Here is a 24,746-nt window from a genome sequence, read left to right on the forward strand (position 1 = left end):
GTACATTAAACCAAAGTTTTAGGATACGTTTTTACTACCAATTAGCCTTACATAAAGTAGTTCTTGACATTTTCCATTGGCTTCGTATAGCTTTCAGTGTAAACTTAAAGATTAATTCAAATAAAATATATTACTATATTCTTCTCAAAATTATATTAAAGTAGTAACATTTGATTAATTTATGCGCCTCCATTTTCAGATCATCGTCGACTCAACGAATACATATCGCACTATGAAGTACTCAACTATGATCATGAACACATCCGAACTAGTCACAATAGAGCGAGACGATCCGTGACCAAAGATCATCATGTAGATTTAAAATTTTCAGCACACGGAAGACACTTCCATCTTAGGCTAAAGCGTGATTTAAATACATTTAGTGATAAGTTAGAGGTGAGTATGAATTTCCAAAGAATTTTTTTTTTTTATATTTTAATACTCTCTCAAAGAAATCGAAAGAAAATCTACTTGAAATTCTAAAAAAATTAATTTCCGGCTCTTTTCCTCGCAGTTTTATGATAGCAACAATCTCCCCCTGGATGTGTCCACCGATCACATCTATGAGGGCGAAGTGATAGGGGATCGTAATAGTTATGTATTTGGTTCCATACTGGACGGGGTATTCGAGGGTAAAATAATAACAGAACGTGATGCCTATTATGTCGAACATGCCAAACGATATTTTCCAACAACAACAAATGCAACAACAGCAGCTGCGGATGGCGCACAAATGCCATTGGCACAGCGACGCGTTGCAGAACAATATTTTGCAGCAACAACAACAACATCAACGTCGCCGGCGACGAGCCCAACAACAACAACATCGCCAGCGCCAAAAACAACAACCACCACAACAACGGCGCGTATGCGGACAACGTCTGAGAGAACAGTGAAAGCGTCTCCAACGTCCGGAGGAAATCATAAAAACGGACAAACTGATGACAATCGGAATACTGGCTTCCATTCCATTATTTACAAGGAGTCGCATGTCGACGATGCTTACAAGGACGTGCGTGAAGGTAAGGAGCATTTTTATTTATTTGCTTTCACTTATAATGTTGTTGTTATTATACACCGCAAGCAACTCGTAAGTAATCCAATGTAGAATAAACACAATATACTGCAAGTAAGCACTATAATTTGTTTATATGAGTGAGAAGAAGGAGGAAGAGTGACGCTGAATTGGAGTTTAATGGTTAGATATTGACAATATTATGTTGAATACATAGTATTGGCATGCTTTTAAGAGTTGCGTTCACTTAAAAATTTCTGCACTATTTCCAATATTGTCCTTAATAGCCTGTATCTTGCGTTGTGAAAGTTCGATCGGGTTATAACTATATGGTGTACGAAAGATTCTTACTAAAAATTAGATAGTTGAACACGGCTCAAAGTTGTCAAAGATGCACCACGCTCTGGAAGGTCAAGTCGAAATGTCCATAAAATAAGGGAAACGTTCGAGTCCGAACGCCACGTAAGCACTGTTTCCATTGCTGCGGAGCTAAACCTGCTGGATCGAAACAAATTTAGAAAAGTTTTGCTATGTGATTGGTGGGATAATCCCTGATTTACCATGAACTGCTCTGCTACGGGCCAACTCTTAATTCGGACCTATACTATCAATAATATAAGTAATAGAACTTGGCTTCCTTATGGCCTCAATACCAAGAGAGGCACAAAAAGTGATTCTGTTTCATGACAACACACAACCTCACGTTGCTAAGACCGTTAAAACCTACCTCCTACCCCACCCACTATATTTCCCAGATATTGCACCGTCCGATAATTATTTGTTCCATTCGATGGCACGTGGCTCACAAACTTCGCCTAACTTATATCTGTTATATATATAGTCTGTGTGGGAAATAAGTGCTGCGGGAAGCAATTGACTATTTTACAGACAGATTAAAGCTTGCGGGAAAAGGTGCTGGATTAGTGAATTGTCAGGAAGTGTCCCTTAGCTCTAGATTTTCAAGCTGAATCGTAGTTAGGCACCTCTGTTTGTAGAATGGTAAACGCTATCTTTTTGCGGTTCACTACTGAATATATGGTCTAGGGCCTGCGGAGTCGCTGGATCCCTGTAAATTGTATGAGGTTCAGTAGGCTCTTCGCTCTCAGCAAAGTTCGTCTTTCTCTAGTTGGTTGGGTGGAATTTACTTGATTGCGAACCAACATTTATGAGCTTAAAACCTCCTAGCGGAAATAAAAATAAATCACCGAAATAAATTTGTGACCTTAAACAGGTCAATTGAAAAGTTCCTGGTCTACCATACATACTAAAACATATTTTTGAGCAAATTTCTTTTTTTTTCAACATAGTTAACTTCAAAAGTGATCATTCAGCGACCCTCCAACTTTTCGATACCATTTTTGTAGCACGATTTCGCCTTTAAAATAGGCCTCAGTTTCGGCGGTCACCTCTTCATTCGACGAAAATGTCTTCTCAGTGAGCAGTCTTTTGAGATCTGAGGGCAGAAAATCGCTGGGGCTCAGATTAAGAGAGTACAGTATATGCAGAACCAATTCGATACCCAACTCATAGATTTTTGCCAACTGACTTGTGTATTTTCTTGGTGAAACAGCATTTTTTTTCCTTCAAATGCCATTGTTTGTCGACCATTTCGTCCTTCAAGCGATCCAGTAACGTGGTCGTCCCTTTGTCAGGGTAGTCAATATTGATTTTGCCGCACGTATCCCAAAATACAGTCGCCATAATCTTGCCAGCCGACCGTTGCGTTTTTCTACGCTTTGGAACGGGTTCATCGTGTGCAGACCACTCGGATGGCCGTCGATCGAAGTGCAAGCCATATTTCATCCATTGCCACACACGTTCTGTTGATACTTTAAAGTGCCTGCTATCTCGAACAACTTCACTTTTTGGTCATTCTTCACTTTTTTGATGTTTATACACGCGCCTTTTGAAGGTTGGGTTAGTTAACTAACTAAAAATTTAATTCTAGTACCGACATGTATCTGTCAGGGGGACAAATTTCTAATGACAGTGTTGTCCAATTATGAACTGTCGTTACTATCGATTAAAACTTATCGATATTATTGAGTAAACATATGAAATTAATGTTTTGAAAGTAAATACCTAAAAGAAGTTTATACTCATAAAATAAAATATAACCATAAACTCGAAAAGTATGCGCCCCTTTCCTACGCATATTTGACTTTTGGGAGCATAACTTTACTCAGCCTAATCAATACTTCCTAAACTTGAAAACTCTGTTGCAAAAGGTGTAAAATTTTTAATTATCGCTACTATCGATAACAAACTTGTCGATATTATTCAATATATCGATTACAAAGTTATCGATATTATTAAATATATTGATTACAATGTTTTCGATATTATTCAATATATCGATTACAAACTTGTCGATGTTATTCAATATATCGATTACAAAGTTATCGATAGTATTCAACAAACTGCTCCAACTTCCACATAACTGCTCTAGTGAACTCGCGGTGAAATATTTGTTTCCGCTATACAATTTAGTATGCCGTAAATATCAAATAAAAGTTTCTTTTCAAGCAGTTCATTCGTAACCTCGAAAAGTATGCGCCCCTTGCTCACGCATAATTTGACTTAATAGTCGCATCATTCCAGGCACTCATTTTAATAGCTGTTACCCAATGGATTTAATGGTAGTCGCCGCTTATTTTATCGCCGACGCGGCTATGCGCAGCTTTATCGATTTTCGCTTTTTGCATAATTATATTTGCACTTACTTTGCTGCTTTTTCGTTGCTATTATGCATAAATGCTGCACAGCAAAGTGCACAAAAGTGCACGCGCATTAAAATGTCAAGCGAGGGCAAAGCAACGAGCTTGTAAGGAAATATGCAAAAACACACGCGAATGTTTATAGGGTTAGCGAGCAAATATAATACTTGTTTATGCTAATATGTGACTTACTTAACCCGAATCGACATTAATGTTTGTGTGGATGTGAGTGTGTGTGTAGCTAGCCAGTCATGTGGGTCCTTCAAAGTTCTCTACCAAGTACACACTTTTCGCACCCTTTCATTTTCCGGTGCGTTGTTTAAACAACACATTTGCAAGAAAGGGTGTCAGCGTGAAAAGAAATTGACGACAACAACTGCAACAGCGTTGAAATGCAGACATTTCCTGAGTGCGTACTTACAGTCGTATTGGCGTCAAAGCTTCACGTGTACTACGTAGTCTTGGCGTGGCGCCACAAAAGAGAGGCGCTCACACTCTACTTCTCAAGGAAGGTATGAATGCGCACAACTCCGTTGTTCAAATGTGACTTTATTTGACAGATTTGCGAAATCTAAATTTACTGTGCTTAATTGCGATTAAATCAGTTACAGATTGGTTCATCTAAGGGTTTTTTGTGCAAAAACTAATCCAGTTATATGTAGGGCTGTTTATTATATTCCGACGATACGAGTTGAGTTCCAGTTGACTGTCCGTCCATACAAGCTACAACTTGAGTAAAAAATGAGACTTCGTAAGGAAATCTTATGCACATGTTCGTTGGAAAATGGCGTGAGTGGTCAGATGGGCATAATCGAACCATTTTAACGCCCACAGAATGCCGTTTATAGAAAGCCTTCAAATAAACCGAAAGTTAAGTTATGTTAGGTTAATCTGGTAGACCAATGAGCCACGCCTAGACCTGTTTTGGTCCTTTGCGATGTCAGATGGAGTTCAGACGCTAGGTCCATGAGGAGTAGTCATCCTTTAGGACGCCTGCGCTTGACTCAAATCTTAACAGAATTTGAGACAAATGAGCGTGGCACCATCCCTCTAAAAGGTTCAATTTATGTATCTCATAAATGTTTAAAGTATATATACATATGTACATAGTACACTGTGTACATTTTTTTGGCAGCTCATATAGCACTGTGAACATGGCTGATAACCCTGCCCATTCAAAAAATCAGTTTTTTTTGAGGATTTTTTTGGTAGGGAAAGAAATAATTGATTAAAACGAAATTTTTAGTGCTTATAGTTATAAATTTAAGTATTATCCGAAAATTTATTGAATACGAAATCTTTGAACTTCTGCCTTTGGGAAGCAATTGCCCGATACATCTCGCATGTGCATTTGTCGGAAGGCGGGCAGGCTGCAGGTCGCAAATTCAAACAAATTCATATTTGTTAATAACTTATCTTCTAGTTAAACTAAGAAAATTCCAAAAAAGGTGTAAAATTCTGCAATTTTTTTATTTCTAATTTAAAAAAAGTGGTTTCTGACCAAAAAATTTTTTATTTTAAGTTGTTTAGTTTTTTTTTTTTATTTTTAATAGAAGATAATTTAATGCCAAAGATAATAAACTTTGCCCTAATTCCATACGACGTTCAATCTGTTTTCTATCCTGCCCGCCAATTAAGAAAAATCGTAAAAAAGAAAAACCGAGATCTCGCACGTCAAAGTTTTTGCTTTCTGCCCAAGCCCTCATATATCCGTTAGACGCTCGGTCACTATTTCTCTTCTAGCTTCGATAATATTTCGAATTCCCATCTATTACTTTGGGAACATATTCTTAGATAATTTTTAAAAAGATTTAAGCAACAAAAAAAGTTAAGTTTTTTGATGCTTCTAAAGCAGCCTTTAAGTGGGTTGTGTTGAAAACGACTAAAAATTCTGCGATAAATCACCAAATAATTGCGGCAGATGCATTGAGTATCACATTTTACATAGTGTGAAGTTTCATTGGATTCTGTATCGAAAGTGCAGAAAGGGCGTGGCAACGTATCGACAAGTTTCCAATCGATAGTAGCGATAATTAAAAATTTCATACCACTTGCAATAGAATTTTCAAGTTTAGGAATTATTGATTAGGCTGAGTAAAGTTATGCTCTTTAAAGTGATATGCTGTATCTCAGGAACTGTTAAGCCAAATTTAACCAAAGTTTGTGTGTAATGTTCTACAGACATTCCAATCTTACTCCATATTCCATATTGCGCTTTTTAGGAATACCGAATTGGAGCAGCCGGTTGGCAATGACTGACTTTATATCGAAACTATCCCGTACCAGCAAATAAGATGTTTAATATTCATACTTAGAGAGAATATTTTTAAGAGAACAACATTAACAAAAATTGGTAAAATCGAGTCTATACTTTACCTAGACCCCTTATAGGTAATATAAATTTTTGCGAAAATCCGGTTCACTTAGAGAACTTTGAGAGTTTATATTGCAGTTAATGGAGGCAATTAGGTTTAATATATTAATTATTTATTATGCAATTTGCCTTTAATCGGTTTTTGTATTAGTATTATTTCATTTGGACGGCACTTTTTGTTATGTTGTCATGCCCTGAACAGGCTATATTAAGTTTGCCACTAAGTTTGTAACACCCAGAATGAGGCGTCGGAGACCCTGTAAAGTATATATATAAATGATCAGTATGTCGAGCTGAGTCGATTTAGCTATGTCCGTTTGTCTGTCTGGATATATATGAACTAGTCCTTCAGTTTTTAAGATATCGTTTTGAAATTTTGCAAACGTCATTTTCTCTTCAAGAAGCTGCTCATTTGTCGGAACTGCCGATATCAGACCACTATAACATAAAGCTGCCATACAAACTGAATGATCGGAATCAAATGCTTGCATAGGAAACTTCCTCATTTATCGATATATTTTCACGAAGTTTGGTATGAGTTATTGTTCATAGAAATAATGTAATATCGCAAGAAATTGTTCAGATCGGCACACTATATTATATAGCTGTCATACAAACAGAACGATCAGAATAAAGTGCTTGTATGGAAAACTTTCGCATTTGACGTGGTATCTTCACGAAATTTGACATAGATTACTGCTTAAAGCTTAGTACGCAGCTCTCAAGAAACGTAAAAACTTCATATAAGAAAATGCTTAAGAAACGGTCAAGAAACTTTCCTGCGATAAATTTACTTGTGCTAGTACGCAGCTCGCAAGAAATCTAGTACAAATTTTTGATACTTTTTTTCAGTAAAATGTGAATATGGCAAACCTGGTTTTGCGAAGAAACATCAAATCAACAATTGTTTCTTGACGGAAATTCGAAGTAATCGTCAAATTCATCCTAAATTAGTTGAAATCATTACTATGAAGTATATTCCATTTTGAAATGTTATATAAAACCTACCAATCATCAACAACATTTCTTAAATCTCAATGAAAATATTTATGTTACCATACACATACACACATACATATTATGCACAAAGTTTGTTTTCTTTGTTTATTCTCCCTTGCTCTTCTAATGTAGATCATTCACAATGCGTAACCAGCTGTCAAAATTACTTGAGAAATAATGTATTTGTTTTCTTGAGCAATTACTTGAGAGCTGCGTACCAACCTTAAAGTATGTAATAATATAATCTCCGAAAAAATTGTTCAGATCGGATTACTATAGCATATAGCTTCCATACAAACTGAACACATAGTTACTAAAAGAAATGCACCTGTAAAGGGTATATTAGCTTCGGTGCAGCCGAATTTAACGATTTTTTTGTTTTTATTTGATTTTGGCTTATTATATTCCTAATAAATATTTTGTTTTATTATATTTTAATTTATTATTATTATTATTATTATTATTATTATTATTATTATTATATACATATGATTAAATTTTGTGTTTATTGTTTTGTTATTTTCTATTTATTTAAAATATTTCTTTTTTTAATCTTACCTTATGTAATAATCTATTTTAAATTAATTCGGTTTTTTATATACTTTTTTTGAAAGCCATAACTTTTTCGCCCTCGCTTTGAACTGGTCATTTTTCGTCTTTGACAGATATCTTAGCTCGCGCATTGAAAGTGTAAACACAATGGCTACGACAGACTGCAACGGCACGACAGTGAACTGAAAACGTCGTTGTTCATCTTACTACATGTACATTTTGAGAAGCAACAACAACACAATGGCCGGCATGTACACAAAACAACGCAGTTGTCCATTTTGCATGTACACAATTTCGTTGTGGCCATACTAATACTTTTCACTTTAATGAAGTTTTAATATTTTGTTCAAAGTGAAATTTTTTATGCAAAAAATAAGTAAATAGGTAAATATTTTTGCTTTAAATTATCACTTGTTATTACAAATGATATAATAGAGCTATAATATAGCTATTTTATGCTTTTATTTGTAAAATAGCATCAAGTTTGTTAGAGCTGTGAATAATTTTACATTTTACATATTAGTGGTATCACCACTCTACCTCCTCTTTCTATCTTCCATTCTACTGTCAACTCTACTGTCGTTGGCAAAAATAGGAGCAAATTGAAGTTAGCGAGAACGACAACTGTCGGCCTGCAGTCGTGTAGTCGTGCAGCTGTCAAAATAACACTTCCCATAAGAACGTGTGTATTTTAATATTTGACAGATGTAGTTTGCAGTCTGTCGTAGCCATTGTGTTTACACTTTGAGCTGCCACTCACTTCAACTCAACTCAAGCAGAAAGCGAACGCGTGTGCAAGCAACAGTGTTGCTAACAAATAAAAGTTAAAATCTGAAACTTCATAATAAATTCTCGAATTCATACAAATAAACGTTTCTCCTCCCGCCACGCGCTTCACACCCGTTCATAGCTGCAGAAATAAATATTACGTATACGCCCCAACGAACTGATATCGCACAAACAAAAAAATACAGAAAAAGGCGAAGAGACTGGGCAATGAATGGACAACGAAATGCATTTAGTGTGCCATGCAATACATAATATCCCTCCGCTTTTCAGCTCTTATGCCCCCTCATCTTACTGTTATCAGAGCGCCCACGCATTTTTATTACTCATGCAACCCTCCTACTATTTCATGCGGAATTTAGTTGCGGTTAATGTCGGGGTTGAAAGACGCACTATTTGTTATTTACGCCGCTTTGTTTGTTGGTGTTATTGCGTTTATACGTTATTTGTTGCTGTCAGCGACACTTGGGCAATAACAATGCATAGTAAACAGAGTGTTGCCACATAAAGAAATTGTTTGTTGCTCACTTTAAGCAAGAAAAGGGTCCGTTAGCGGTCCGTCCGTCCGTCCCTCTGCGCATCAGCATTTGTTCATAAAAATACGTGTGGGTGTGCGTACTTATGCATGCGCTTGTATGGGTGCGTTGGCTACGATCTTGCAGCAGTCGCTTGGATGGCATTTGGCTCGCTTTTAATGCGCTTGCCCTTGCTGGCGCTTAACAGCATTTTCCCCCTTGTTTCTTTAATGTAGCGCAGCTAAAAGCCTTTTTCTTTTTCTCACGTACATATGCCTGTATGTGTGTAGGTGTGATGTGCATTTTAATGTTATCATGCAACAGCGTAATGCAGTCAACGCGCGGAAGAAAGAAAGCGAAAATTGTGTTATTATTGATAGGAAATTAGATGATGCCTTTTACAGGTACTGGAAATATTGCAAAGCATTAAGTGAAAGTGCTTTTAGATGACATTAAACAGTTTTTTCTTGCTGATTTTAACCGAAAATGCCAAGTGAACATCGTCTCAAGGTGAAAAGTGAACTTTCTCCTAGTGTTACAAAGAGAAGAATTCAACAAATTTGGAGCGGAGATACAAATTTAAAATACCAAAAGCGACTGCCTACGCCAAAGCTTACTCGACGTCATAAAACGGTTCGTCTCGAGTTTGCAAACATAAATTCTGAGATGATGAATGAGAATCCACAATTTTGAGCGATGAAAAAACTCTATTTGGATGGACCGCATTCGTGAACCGCGACAAATGTGCCACTCGCGAAATTTCCAAAGTGACTATCTTACGACCTTGGCTGCTTTTAGCTAACGTGGCACCCACCAATATGTTTTTTTTTTCATAACATGAACGCAGACAATTATGTAGAAGTATTGGATGATATTTTATTAAATTTTACAGAAGAATATCACTGTGGGTGTTGGACGTTTCAACAGTACAGTGCTCCAATCCAAAGTGTATAAAGGAGTTTTTCGCGTCGTCCTGTGCTGAAATGGCTTGCAGTTAGTCCAGACCTTGATGCAATGTATAATCTCTGAAGCATTTTTAGCAAGCAAATCTACAAAGGTAGACGCCACTGTCGCAGCTAAAATAAGCAATTCAAGAAGGAGGAGAAGGAGAAGACTCAGTGTCCTAAGTCATTCCTACATTCGATGCCTTGACGTCTAATATTAGTCCCAATGAAAAATTTAGAGGAAACAAAGTGCTTAGTAATGGCAGCTGACAGATTTTCATTAAGATAAGTTAATTATGACTTGCAAGAACAGACAGACGGACGGACATACAGACAGTCACCCGGATTTCAACTCGTTTTGGTACCCTGATCATTTACATATATGTTAAGTTGTCAAATATCTCCCTTCCGCCTTTTTGTCTTTTCAATTTCGCGAGTATGTATAAAGCGCTACAGAGCTCGTATCTGGCAATACTATACATTTTTGAAAGGTCTTGACATAACCTACAAAATGACGCTATGCATGATTAGTTTGGACATTGCGTTCAGTTATAGACGTGTAGACATAGAGTTCACTAACGCCGAAATTCGCACTATCTTAAAGGTTTCCTTCGTTAAAGACAAATCCGCTGGAGAAACGTTCCATGAGATTAATGTTGTTTTGGGGGATAGTACTCTATCACTTCGAACTGCGGAGGAATGGTTTCGACGATTCAAAGCGGGTGAAAACGACACCATGGATAAGACCTGTGACGACGAATACCGATCAAATCATGGAAAACGTCGATTTAGACTGGCATTTGTCATCTCGTGATATCGCCCAGTAGATGGCCAAACCATTTTAAACCATCTGCAGAAGGCTGGATACACAAAAAGCTTGATGTTTGGGTGCCGCCTTATTTGACGCAGAAAACCTTCTGGACCGAATCAACGCCTGCGATATGCTGCTGAAAAGAATGAACTCGACCCATTTTTGAAGCGGATGGTGTCTGGCGACGAAAAAATAATCACATAGGACAATATCTAGTGAAAATGGTGGTGATCGAAGGCCGGTGAATCGTCGCAAACAGTGGTCAAGCCGGCATTGACGGCCAGGAAGGTTTTACGGTGTGTTTGGTGGGATTGGAAGGGAATCATCCACTATGAGCTGCTCCCATATGGCCCATATGACGTTTAATTCTACCATCTACTGCAAACAACTGGACCGCTTGAAGCAGACGCGTCAGGAATTGGTCAAAAGGAGGGGCCAGAACATCAGGACAACGCCAGACCACACTCTTCGTTGATGACTCGTCAGAAGCTATGGGAGCTTGGAATGGAGCTTTTATCACATCCAACATATAGCCCGGAAATAGTGCCAAGTGATTACCACCTGTTGCTGTCCATGGCAAATGACCTTGTTCGAGTAAAGTTGAACTCAAAAGAGGCTTATCTTACCCTCGTCTACGGCAACTTCATAATACCCTCCTCGTAGAAGCCCCCTCCTTATTTGCGAAGAACTCGGACAGCCACTTTTCACAAGCCTCTTTTGAGTTCAACTTTACACCAATAAGGGCGTTCGCCATTTACAGGAACAGGTGGTAATTACTTGCCGCTATGTCCGGGCTATATGGTGGATGCAATAAAACCTCCCATCCGAGCTCCCGTAGCTTCTGTCGAGTCTTCATTGAACGAAATGGTGCATATTGAACTAAATGCAATCACTGTAACACTTTTTATAAAGCATTAAATAAAGAGCAAAAACGCGGAAGAGAGATATTTGACAACCTAATATATATATAGTATATTGCTTAATTTTAGGTGATACATACAACCGTTTTGTAAAAAAAAAATATTATACTCTGTAGCAAAATGTTTCATGAGAATAAAAACCGAAGAATATGGTCACGGATACAGTAATTATTCTATATTTAAGTTAACCCTAAGGACATTCGTACGAATCTAATATCGCTGTCCTATAAATACTTCGCTTTACTACGCTAAGCTCCATTTAATGATTGCCACCCTGGGGCACCAGTCACAAGTCCTTGCAACATTACAAGCACTGATAAGATACCTACAAATATGCAGCAAAAAAGGCCAAAACGAAAATAATGCGCGAATAAATGCATGTTCATGTGCACTATCTATACATACACACATACATACATATGGACGCATTAAAAGAGCACATTTTGCGCCCTATTGAAATTGAAGTCAGCGCCCTTTCATAATTTCTGCATAAGTAATCGCACTCATAACTGCACAATATCGCGCTTGCCGCACATACACACACATGCATTATCGCTTCCCGTTATATGGAAATTTGTCATTGACTTTTCCCCGCAAACAGTGAGTTATGCACACTTTAATTGCTGGCAATGTCCCTTGAGGACAGCGTTAGTCAGCAACAACCGCTTACAGCTTGTTGTAGTAGTGTTAGTGTACATACACATATAATTGGCTCTCCATAGATGAGTGTTCGTTTGTCTGCATGCATGTGCTGCCACATGCAGTTTGGTTGCCTCACCTGCATACGCTATTTGTGCGCGCATTTACTGATTCATTTGCATAATTTCTGTATTAAAGGGAACTGGGTACTTTGTTCGCAACGCTTCGCTAATCACTTGGCCCCCAGTGTGTTGCGTGTAAGTCTGATATATTTGGAAGGAACATATTTCAGTTGCGAAATTTTCGTATATGACCTTTTATGAGAAAGGTGAGATTTTTATTTTCGACATGTTTCGGCTTACATACATATTTATGGGTTTTTGGACCTGTATGCCACTATTGATGGCAATAATTTATATCGGCTGAACTCTTTGTGCATCATTTTGAATGGGAAATATAACTTTCATCTTCGGGTCTCTCCTGTTTCTCTCCGTCATTTAGGATTTCCGTAAAAACAGAAGGTTTTGCGCATGAAACGTTTTATTGGAGAATCTGCAAAGATAAAATGATATAGTTCTTCTAACATGTATCAACAAAGATTGAGAAACACTTTACCATAAGTTCAAAAGTAATGTTAATTGTTAAGTATATGACAAATTGACAAGTTCAGGAACTAGAAAGAAATACCTAAAACAGGTTAGTTTCTAATAAAAAGAAAAGGTTATTCAATTTCGGTTATAGCCGAGTTTACAGCAACGAGCCAGTCGTTTTTCTCTTCACTGCTTGGCGCCAATTGGAGATTTCAAGCGAAGCCACGACCTTTTCCACCTGGTCTTTTCAACGGAATGCAGGTCTTCCTATTTCTGTGCTCCCCCCGGGCGGGTACTGCGTCGAATACTTTCAGAGCTAGCCAGCGTTGCCGTTGTCTTTTAATTCGCTGAACTATGTCAATGTCGTCGTATAGTATATCTTGTACAGCTCATCGTCCCATCGAATGGGATATTCTCCGTGGCCAACGCAGAAACTTTATCTCGAAAACTCGTAACGCCGACTCGTCAGTTGTTGTTATCGTTTATACCTATGCACCATATAGCAGGACGAGGATGACGAGTGACTTGTAGAATTCGATCTTCGGTTCGTCGAGAGAGGACCTTACTTCTCAATTGCTTACTCAGTTCGAAGTAGTACTTGTTCGAAGCTGATGTTGTTGGAGGTGTTAATACTGGTTCCGACATAGACAAAGTATCAACAGTGACGTGAGAGACGTGTAAGCCAACTCTGTTTGTTTAATGACAGGAGATATTTCGTCTTGCCCTCGTACACGACCAGACCCAGCAGAACTAGGGGCGTGGTTGTTGTGGCCAATGATATCAATATCATCGGCAGATGCCAGCAGCTGTACACTCTTATCGAAGATGGCACTTTCTCGATTAAGCTCTGCAGCTGAAATATATTCTCCAGCAGTAGATTGAAGAAGTCGCACGATAGGGAGTCGCCTCGTTAGAAACCTCATCATAGCACTTGGAAAAATCCTCCGTCGTGATGGCCATCAGAGCATTCTTCGATTCAGATTGTATATCCTTAATTGAGTCAAAAATGTGGCCTCGGAGGGGTCATGTGAATTTGCTGAATAACCAGAAGTTACACGTTTATCTCAACGTAGTTGGCGCAGTGTGTGGGGTCTCCCGTTTTGTGGATTGGGCATAGCTTATTTAAATTCAAATCGATGGGCATGCTTTCGTCCGATCATATTTTACAATGAAGCTGATGCATGCTCCTTATCAGTTCTTTGCTGCCGTGTTTGAATAGCTTGGCCGGCAATTCATTGGCCTCCATCGCTTTGTTGTTCTTCAGACAGGTCATTGCTATTCGAACTTCTTCATGGTCGAGCATCACCCCTGTCGGCTTGTTTTGTGGTTGATCGTAACGTTGCGAGGTAGGCAGTCTGTTTTCTCTCCGCTGCGACATGGCACTCCTCGTCGTACCAGCTATTCTTTTGCATTTTCCGAAAACCAATGGTTTCGGTTGCAGCTGTACGTAAGGAGCTTGAAATGCCGTCCCATAGTTATTGACGAGTGCTCTCAGAGAGCAATAGTGCAAGCCGAGTAGAAAATCGTTCGGCTGTCTGTTATGATTGCAGCTTTTCGACGTCGAACCTTCCTTGTGTTTGTTGACATGCGTTTTTTATTGCACAGAGGCGGGTGCGAATCTTGGCTGCAACAAGATAGTGGTCCGAGTAGATGTTAGGACCTCGGAGAGTACGCACGTTTAAAACACTGGAGACGTGTCTTCCGTCTATCACAACATGATCGATCTGGTTGGTGGTTTTTCGATCCGGAGACAGCCAGGTGGCTTGATGTATCTTCTTATGCTGGAATTTAGTAGTACAGATAACCATATTTCGGCCCGGCGAAGTCGATCAGCCTCAACCCATTTGTGGATGTTTCATCGTGGAGGCGTAATTTACCGACCTGAGTGTCAAAGATACCTTCTTTGCCCACCCTGGCGTTAAAGTCGCCAAGCACGATGTTGATATCGTGGCGGGGGCAGCTCTGATAGGTGCGCACCAAGCGCGCATAGAAGGCATCTTCTCTTCCGACGAGGCGTGACCGCAGATTAGCGATATGTTGAAGAACTTCGCTTTGATGCGGATTGTGGCTAGACGTTCATCAACCACGGCGAATGACATTACTCGCGACGGAGTCTCTCTTCCACCACCACCACCACTATGTCCGCAAGGATCTACTCGTTTCAGTCCTTGTCCCGTCCATCGCATTTCTTGGATGTCAGCCTTCTCTCTAACGAGCACATCAACCAGCTGGGCAGTGGCACCATCCCAATTAAGGGACCGGACATTCCAGGTGCATGCCCTCAATTCGTAGTCCCTAATTCGTTTTCATCCGAGGCTTGTTGTACTTTTTCATCGGGTGCATTTTTTACGTGTCGCGTCTCAAACCCAGCGTACAACCCTGCGGATGGGATGTTTCGCCTTCTCACTTTAGCTCGCCTTCAAACGGATGTTCTTAGGCTACCCAGAGGATGTTTGGTCAAAGATCGGAAGTCGTGAGCTGCTTGAGCCATCTGTAAAAGAATCGTTTCTGGCCACTCCCAAGTGAATGGCGATCAGAAAACATTTCTCACTTGTGTGAACTTCTATACATGACTCCAGATTCTGAGCTGGAATTATAGAATTTTTAAGCTGAGTCGTTTTTCCTCAATTCCTCGGTACCAATATATACATAAATTCTAGATATAGGTTTCTTAAGCACAATTTCAGAACCCACAAGCTATATTTTGGATCAAGTGTATCGGAAAAAAGAACTGTAAATTTATTAAACACACTTATTTCAAGATAAAAACGCTGTTAAATCTCTAATTTTAGAACGCAACTGGGGAAGACTATGCCCGTTTTTACTATGAACTACAAAAACTAAAAAATTCTGTTTTTATTTCCAACTTTACACAAATTTGCATAATGGAAAAATTAATAAGAATAACAGTAAATTCTCTAATTCGTTGGCATTTCCAAATGCCCGCAGGCAAATTCTACATGCTTACGAGCACACATGCTTTTGTTTAACTAACTATGATTTATACATATGTATGCCTCCACATTCCGAACAAAAAATAGTAATTAAATTGCAAATTACGAAATATCCACAAATGGAAACACACACAAAATTTATTGGCCTGTTTTGTTGTCTGTTTGTTATCAATCCACCTAGAAAATGTGAGAAAAGTGAAGTAACCACACACCCACAAACATGCCTACGCACCCTGTAGGAAAACAAAGTGGTTATTACAGTGACTAATAAGTACCCACAAGACCTACCAGTAGACAGTAGAGTGAACCTGCGCCTAGTAATTGACAAATAAACCATTTTCTGATGTTTATATGGAAAAAACAGTCTACCGTCTACTAGGAAACGTTAATCAATTGCAAACTTAAAATTTACTCTAAGCTAAAAGTTGTATTTTATAGTTTTTGAAAGCAACTTCCTAAAACATAGTTGAAATCAAATACCTGTGAACTAGTTCACTATTTTGCTAGATCGGAACCAGTATTTTCCCTCCAGGTTATCTAAATATCTACAAAATATCCAAAGGATTGTGCAAAAATACCTCACAAGATAACTTTATATGTTTGTTGTCGTGTTTTATGCAAATAGTTGTTGTGGCCCGTGTTTAAACCAAAATGAAATTGTTGAATTGTAGTGGAATTTCCTTAATTCAAAAATCGAAATGTGCATACATACATACGTGCAACATGAATGCATAATTAGAAAGCTGGACGCATACATAGCCCTTTAGATAGATATGGACATGTAACAGTAGCGCTTTATGTATGGAAAAGTTGTTGGCTGCAGCGCTCTGAGGGCCTTCGCCGTAGGGATCCTATTATGCATAATGGCGGTCAGTGTACAAAAGTGAATTTTCACCCGGCGCTCAAATCGTAGTTCGAACAAAATGAAATTTAGACAAAAGTTTATATTTCTCAATCGAGAAGGATCCAATAGCGTTGAGAGGTATTTAAATGTTATGGTCGAATATTTTGCATATCTCGTAAAATGAAATTGATGAGATGCAACTTATATCCAATAAATAAATAGATGGTAGTAGCCATTTCTAACTTAAATAGAAAACAACGAAATGAAAAGGTGGTCGTCTCTTTTGTAATTTCTTGTTAACAGTTATTTGGGCAGTTTTATATCTAAAACCAGAGGATCAATGAAAGACATCACCGACCGTATAAAGAAAGACAAGCTAATCTTTCGATGCCCTCAATAGTAACACGACATACCAAAATAAAATGCATTAACTCCAATGTTAAGTCCATACTTCAATAAAGCTGTTAAACATAAAAATTCATGGGCTCTGACATCTAAAAGCTGCAAGTTTTCCCGGCCCGTCAACGTCTCTTACGCGAACTTATGGTCAAACATAAGCTAAAAATGCGAAGTTTGCAAAAAAACAAACATGTGGCTTGGGTGGGCTTGTTCTGAGACGAGGTCCATATGCTATCAACTAATGCTATTGACTGGAATACACAAGACAGCCGACGGAAAGGCTGGTCTGTTCTATCCTGTAAAGGAAATTTGAGCATCGAAGTATCTAAGGATGTAAAGTCCAAAAAGGCTGAAGTCAAAGCAAGACACTAGCACAAGACAGCAATAAATGGAAAAGTCTCATTTGTGTTATTTGTTCTCCATTGGTTACAATATACAGGGTTTGTCCGAAAAGAAATAGGACTGATTTTCTTTCGCCGCGGCTGTACTTCGCAGCGTGTGCGCACCGACTGGATTTGGCAGAGGTGGCAGAGGGCGTTCCTAGCTAACGCACGAGTGGTGCACCCGGAAATGCAGCGTTCGTTAGAGCAGAGGTACGCGATTAAATTCTGTGTGAAACTCGGTGAATCTGTGACAGAGACGTTTGATATGATCAAGAAGGCTTACCCATATGTTTCTTTAGCAAGAAGTGGTTTGTTTCGGGAGTACCATGCCTTTTTGGAAGGCGGAGATGAGGTCGCTTATGAATGAGCAAATCCAAGGTGGAAACGATGCTCATTATCTTTTTTGACATCAAAGACATCGTCGACAATGAATTTGTTACTCCTGGACAAACCGTCAACGTCAAGGTTTACGTAGAAGTCCTCAAGAGACTCAAACGAAGGGTCAATCGGGTCCGACAAGACATCGCAGCCGAGGGGGGGTTGCACCGCGACAACGCCCTGTCTCACACCGCCTTTCTTGTGAACAGCTACCTAACCAAAGCTGGCATGCCGGCCGGCCGACGCTTCCGCAGCCGCCCTACAGCCCAGATATAGCCCCCCATACTTTTTTAGATTTCTTGCCTGAAAAGGCCGATGAAAGGCAAGCATTTTGAGACGACAGACTGATTCCAAGCAGCATACCCTCGGCTCTCAAGGCTGGAGAATGCCTTCCGTGACGCCTTCAATGCTTAGAAATCGCGCTGAAGGAGCCTAGTTTGAAAGTTTTTAAAGAATTGTAACGATTGGTTCAATAAATTTTTTAAAATCGACTCATTCTTTTTACTTTCTGCTCAAACCCTGTATTTGTTTGATAAACTCTTATCTTTATGTTAAGCATCAACAACGTCAACAACAATAACAAGCCACTTAACTCTTTTCTAACCCATACTTTATGTTTATACTTCTTCGCATCCTTATAACATTGAATTTGAATAAGGCATAGTTAGGAATAAATGTTGGAATATATAAATTTTGACAACGGAGTATAAAAAATGTCTGGGTATGAAGTTAGAATATGTGCGGCCTCACTAAAATCAGCCTTGCCTTACTGTGCCACGTAAAATTTAAAATTTTTGTTGAATATCTGAAGATTTCAATCGGCCATAAAGCGGAAGAAAATGCATAGCCAACAGGTTAAAATACAAAACAAAGCAAAAAATAAATTAATATCTGCTCTAAATGCATATTGAGTAGCAGAAATGTATTCAACATATACATATGTACATGGATACTCATACACATGCTTACATACATATATGTACATTTGTGGAAGGAATTATACATTTTCTTACCAGTAAAAGCACACGAATAAAGATCTAGCTGTTTGTTTGCTATAATAAATACAAATTCAGATACTCTTCTAATATGCAGTTCGAACATTTTACGAGTACCGTTACATAGAAATGAAATATACCAACCCAAATATTACGTTCCAACTTAATTCTTGTAGCCAACGTGTAGCATAACCCTACAGGAAACAGCTGTTGGATTCACAATGTAATTATATTTTTTATGTCACTCGTGGCGGCCAGTTTACTTGTCAGCTGACTGTCACTGTTTTCGCTAAAAAGAGATAGCTACGACTTATAATGCTTACATCTATGAATGTATGTATATGTAAGAATGAGATAGCTGAATTCTTTAGTACTGTCAGCACTGACAGTAAAATGACTGTCAATGTTTACAGTTTTTTCAAAAGCTATTTTTGTATACGCCAAAAAGAGACAGCGCACATTGCCATAAGATTTTATGGAAGTTGTGAAGTACCTCTGAAGCTTTATACCTTGTCATAAACCAAAAGTTTTGCATGCTTCTCTACAACTACTCTTATGAGTTTTGTGTTAAAAATATAAAGTTTTTGAAATAAAAGAGTTTTCAAATATATATGATATACATAAGTTAATTGATTTTCAATTGAAATGTCAAAAATTTCATTTTTATTTAGAGATTTTTTAATTCTTATTTAAGGTTGTCAAATATCTAACTTCCGCTTTTTTGCTCTTTATTCAATGCTTTATAAAAAGTGTCACAGTAATCGGATTTAGCTCAAATATGCGTCGTTTCGTCCGATTCCATCTAGACGGCAACTTCATAGTACCTCCCTTGTAGAATCCCACCTCATTATTTGCGAAGAACTCGGACAGCCACTTTTTCGACCAAGACCGTTTTCGCCTGATATTATCGTATATGATCTATTTTTCGTCGCCAGTCACCATCCGCTTCAAAAAAACCATTCCTCCGCAGTTCGAAGTGATAGAGTACCATCCCGCAAAACACCATTAAACTCACGGAACGTTTCTTAAGCGAATTTGTCTTTAACGAAGGAAAACTTTAAAATTGTGCGAATTTCGGCGTTTGTAAACTCCATGTTTACACGTCTATAACTGTTGAACGCAATATCCATCATGTAGGTTATGTCAAGAACTTTCAAAGATTTATAGCAATGCCAGATACGAGCTCTGTAGCGCTTTATACATAGTCGCGAAATTCAAAACACAAAATGGCGGAAGAGAAATACTTGACAAGGTAATATATCCAAGAATTACAGAAAGCCGCACGCAGAGATCAGAATTTTTTTTCCTAATTCAGTATTTAATCCCATATTTTTTGATTTTTTTTTGGTATATTTTATTTCATTAGAATTATAAAATTATTAAAGAAAGAAAAAAATTGTATCTACTATGCTAAAGAATTTTTCATTTGGGATAGATTTATAATCATAATTGACAAGTTGCGGCTATTAAAGATTTTCAGTAATTGCGGACAATTTTCTGCTTTGATAGATTTATGGTCAGCAATGACTCAGAGAAAGGCAAGGGTGTGAGCAGTGTAGATATATAGCGAATCAAGTCCGAATACACATGCGTTAAAGAGAGATGGAAACTCACTCTCAAACTCACACGTTTGCTTACATCAGTTTTTGCACAAGGTCCTCAATGAAAACTCTATTCTGCGGGCTGATAAAGTTTTTTCAGCTGTGAATGTCAAATTACCGGTCAGTTCACTGACACTGTTCCTGTAGGGACTCTTTCATATAATCTATATTCCATGTATGTGTATGTGTGAGTATTTGTGCAAATATTTACATTTTCATATTAATTTGCTGCACTTGTTGTTGTTTAGTATTTGTTGGGTCTGTGTGCATGGCTCAACGATGCCGGTGGGTCGGACTGGAAAGAAATTTCAATTTAGCATATCCTGCTATTATCCTTATTTGTCGCTTCACTTTGCTTTGTTATCGACAGAGTGGCAGGCAAAAGCATTGCACACCGACAGTCAACAATATTAAAGTGAAGATGTTGATGTGTTCGTTGGGGAAATACGTAAACAATTTGAATTTGTATTGCGAAATCGATAGGAAAATTGCACAACTCATACACTGAGACGATGATAAAACTATTTGCAGAAAGGCTAACAGATGCGAAAAAGATGGACAGCTCTTTTCAAAAGCAGTCAACTGAGAAAGTTAGAGGTAGAGCTTAATTAGCAATAATTTAGAATTTTGATCTAATGACTGCTGGAGATTACTGCTTATCAGACGAATTGTACCTTCAGTGATGTATCAATGAGAATACTTGATAAATGTATGGTTTTAGTAATAGAGATGATATTTTCAACTTTGGGGGTCCAACAGTTGAACCCGGCAATCGTTTGTGAGTAACTATTCGAACTAGTTATGGCAGTTGTCTTTGTCCGATCGCCAATTTTTGGTGGAGAAATACTTTTTCGTGCAAAATAACATTTTGGTATCTTCTTTGTTTCAAATACCTGCATGTCTTGAGTTTTCTATAAAGAGTTGTAACTTATTTAAATCATAAAATCCTTACAAGAAAGATATAGTTTATAATTTTTAATACTTATATGTCACTTAAGCCATTCACAATATAAAAACGGGTCCAAAAACATTTATATATTTAGCATTACCCTTCGCTATATTGATTGAAAGTTGCAACATCATATTCATAAAACCACCTCTCCTCCTCAGGGTGTTTGGCAAAATTGCGACGAATCTAAAGATTCTGTTTTTTTGATATAAGTCTATCATTGAAAATCTTCGTATACGAAACTTTATCCAAAGTGTTTTGAGTTTTGATTCGTAGGAGATTTTCATATACGTCGCTATTTTTTCTGATGTCAAGACGGCGATTTTCAAGCTCTGTATCGTAACCTTTTTCGATATTATCGTCTTTACAGTATGAAGCAAGGTTGTATCGATTCGGTTTGCACGTCGAGCTTCAAGGGACCAGTCTGTGTCGAATTCAAGTTTCTTATATAAAATTTATGATTAGAGAGCAACACTTTGATACAGCGAGCAGGAAATGATGATGAAAGGCCTGCAAAGCGTCTTCACCAAATCTTACTTACTTTTTATTGGTAAACCAGCTACCGAATTTTTGCCTCGACTTTTTTTATTTAGATCGGAATCTAGATCGACTCTGACCCTACGTAGTGACAGGATGCTTCTAACTGTACGCCGTTTTGAGTGGGCTACCTCTTCGTTCCGAGTATGTCAGTTTCAGTATATTTTTTATCCGCCTCTGTTAAAGCCAATAGAGTTGAAGGTATTGTACTTGAAAATAGGTGGACAGACGTTAGAGACTTTAAACATGTCATTATTGCATAATTCGATTTAAGATACAATACATTATTGTACATACACCCTGTCAAGAAAGTATCATTTAAATCTCCCGCTTACATGGACGGCAAGTAAATCTCTTTTCCAGGTTGGTACAAATGTCCTTAATTATGATGCCAAAAATTAGCGCGATCCGTCAACCAGTGTGTTTACAGCAGCTGTTTATGTCAGTCGACCTCCGTAGTGTTTGTCGAATTTTACAATGACCGAAAATATTGATCAACGTTAAATTTTGTGTTGCGAACGAGTGTTCGTGTGCCGATACATTGAAAATGTTGCAGAAGGCTTTTGGTGAATCTGCTCTATCAAAAACGCGCACTTACGAGTGGTACAGAGCATTCGAGGAGGGTCGGGAGACCGTCGAAGACATGGCTCGTTCTGAACGGCCTTCAACGATTGTGAACGCAGATAACGTTGACAAAGTGAGGGAAATTGTTGCCGAAAATAGCCATGTGAGCTTGAGAGAGATTGCCCATAAATTGGAGATGTCACACGAGAGCGTACGTACGCTTATGTATGAAAAATTGGGCATGCAACGCGTTGCTGCAAGTCTTGTTCCGATAGAGCTGAATTTGATTCAAAAAAGGTATCGAGAGCAGATAGCTGCAGACATGCTGGATCGAGCCAATTTGGATCCCACCTTCATGGAACGCATAATTACTGGTGACGAGACATGAGTCTTCGAATATGACACACTTACGAACCAGCAATCATCCGAATGGCGACCCAAAGGCGCGCCAAAGCCGATCGAAAGTGAAGGTAATGCTCATTGTTTTCTTCGGTATTCGCCGTGTCGTCCACTATGAATACGTTTCAACTAGTCAAACCGTCTACAAAGAGTATTATCTTGGTGTTATGAGGCGCTTACGAGACGTTATCTGTCGTAAACGTCCGAGTTTGTGGGCCAAAATTCGTGGATTCTTCATCACGATAACGCACCATCGCACAAAGCCATCCATGTCTAATAAATTAAGAGTTAGCAAGCAGATCGACAAATAATTAACTAACTGATCTGTCTGAAATGTTACTGAAGTAAATTGACTTCTGCAAACTGGGAAAATATTAGATTAAAAGCTACCTTGAAGCACAGAAAATGGGCCTGGCAGTGAACGAGGGCAAGACGAAATATCTCCTGTCATCAAACAAACATCGCTACTTGGCGAAAAGATTTATGGTCCTTTGCGCGTTGGCCACGGCGAATATCGCATTCGATGGAACGATGAGCTGTACGAGATATACGACGGCATTGACGTAGTTCAGCGAATTAAAAGACAGTGGCAACGCTGGCTAGGTCATGTTGTCCGGATGGACGAAAAAACTCCAGCTCTGAAAGTATTCGACGCAGTACCCGCCGGGGAAGCAGAGGAAGAGGAAGACCTCCACTCCGTTGGAAGGACCAAGTGGAGAAGGACCTAACTTCGCTTGGAATATCCAATTGGCGCCACGTAACGAAAAGAAGAAACGACTGGCGCGCTGTTGTTAACTCGGCTGTAATCCGAGCGTAAGCGGTGTCAACGCCAATTAAGAAGAAGAAGAAAAGCTACCAGACCGATTTATGGAAGTCCAGTTCATCACTAAGACTGTGAGTCCTGGACACGTCTTAGTGCGAGTTTATGCCACATTTGAAGGAACGTAATTTGCAACTTTTGCTTCAGTCGAACAAATACGAACCAGTTTTTGTTGACGAAAATCGCTTACACTTCAACTGTTTGCGATTTATAAAAAATTTCAGCAAATGAAGACTTTATCGGTCAAACTGGAGATGCACTGTAACATGGAATCAAATATCAGGAATACAAATACGAGAGTAAGCTGCCATGTTTAAAATTATTTCGCGCAGTGTAGGCAAGTCATTGGCCTTCGTCGGCATATTAACTCCCTTTTAATGGCTGCTCCTGCTTAGATTACCCATTAAAATTTATCTCACACTGACCAACAACAATTACGGGCAGCAGCGAAGTAATAACAACAAAAACAAGTACAAATATAACAACAGCAACAACAAAACAACAACATTTGAATATAGCCTCCGGCCAACATTGGCGATACTTACCAAAATACTATTATTGACGCAATAATATTGTATTACTCGAATATGCCATTAAAATCAACAACAACAACATTATACTACACCCGCATGGGGTAGTGCATGCATATCGGTGTATACCACACACAAACACCACACTCACACCGACGTATCGGCTTGGCGATGTGAAAATTTGCATGAAGTCGGACACGTTGATTGAGGCACAGGTGGTTTGTTAGAGGTTTTGGTGAGCATTAAAGACAAGCCCTTAGGCGGCTGATTGCAGTGTGCACACGTACACATACATTTGTACATATGTACGTGTTTCTGTGATGCTTGCAGTGCTGTTGCGTTGTACGGAGCAGGTGAGACTCCCAATGCTCATTGAGCTGCAAACATTTGTGGTTACACGAGCTGCCTGCTATCGGCCTTCAGCTGAACATACGCCCAGCCTGAATGCAAATCAATACCTCATAGTTGCAAGCAATACACAAACCACTGCTCTACTCTTTTGTAGAAAATGAACTCCTCGCTCCGCCGTGG

The 24,746-nt window shown here is 38.7% G+C and overlaps 1 protein-coding gene across 3 annotated transcripts in view; it reads left to right on the forward strand.

Moving 5' to 3' along the window:
* The window catches only part of LOC120767907 (disintegrin and metalloproteinase domain-containing protein 10), a 343,549-nt gene that overhangs the window by 267,458 nt on the left and 51,345 nt on the right, over window positions 1-24,746 (forward strand). For all 3 annotated transcript variants that reach the window (XR_005704721.1, XM_040094257.1, XM_040094258.1), the window contains 2 exons: window positions 200-396; window positions 515-1,022. Coding sequence is in view for 2 of the 3 variants with exons in the window: in XM_040094257.1 (XP_039950191.1) it covers window positions 200-396; window positions 515-1,022 (705 nt within the window). In the remaining variant the exon portion in view is untranslated. The remainder of the gene's footprint in view (window positions 1-199; window positions 397-514; window positions 1,023-24,746) is intronic.

This window comes from Bactrocera tryoni, chromosome 2 (genome assembly GCF_016617805.1).
Source record: "Bactrocera tryoni isolate S06 chromosome 2, CSIRO_BtryS06_freeze2, whole genome shotgun sequence".
NCBI lineage: Eukaryota > Metazoa > Arthropoda > Insecta > Diptera > Tephritidae > Bactrocera > Bactrocera tryoni.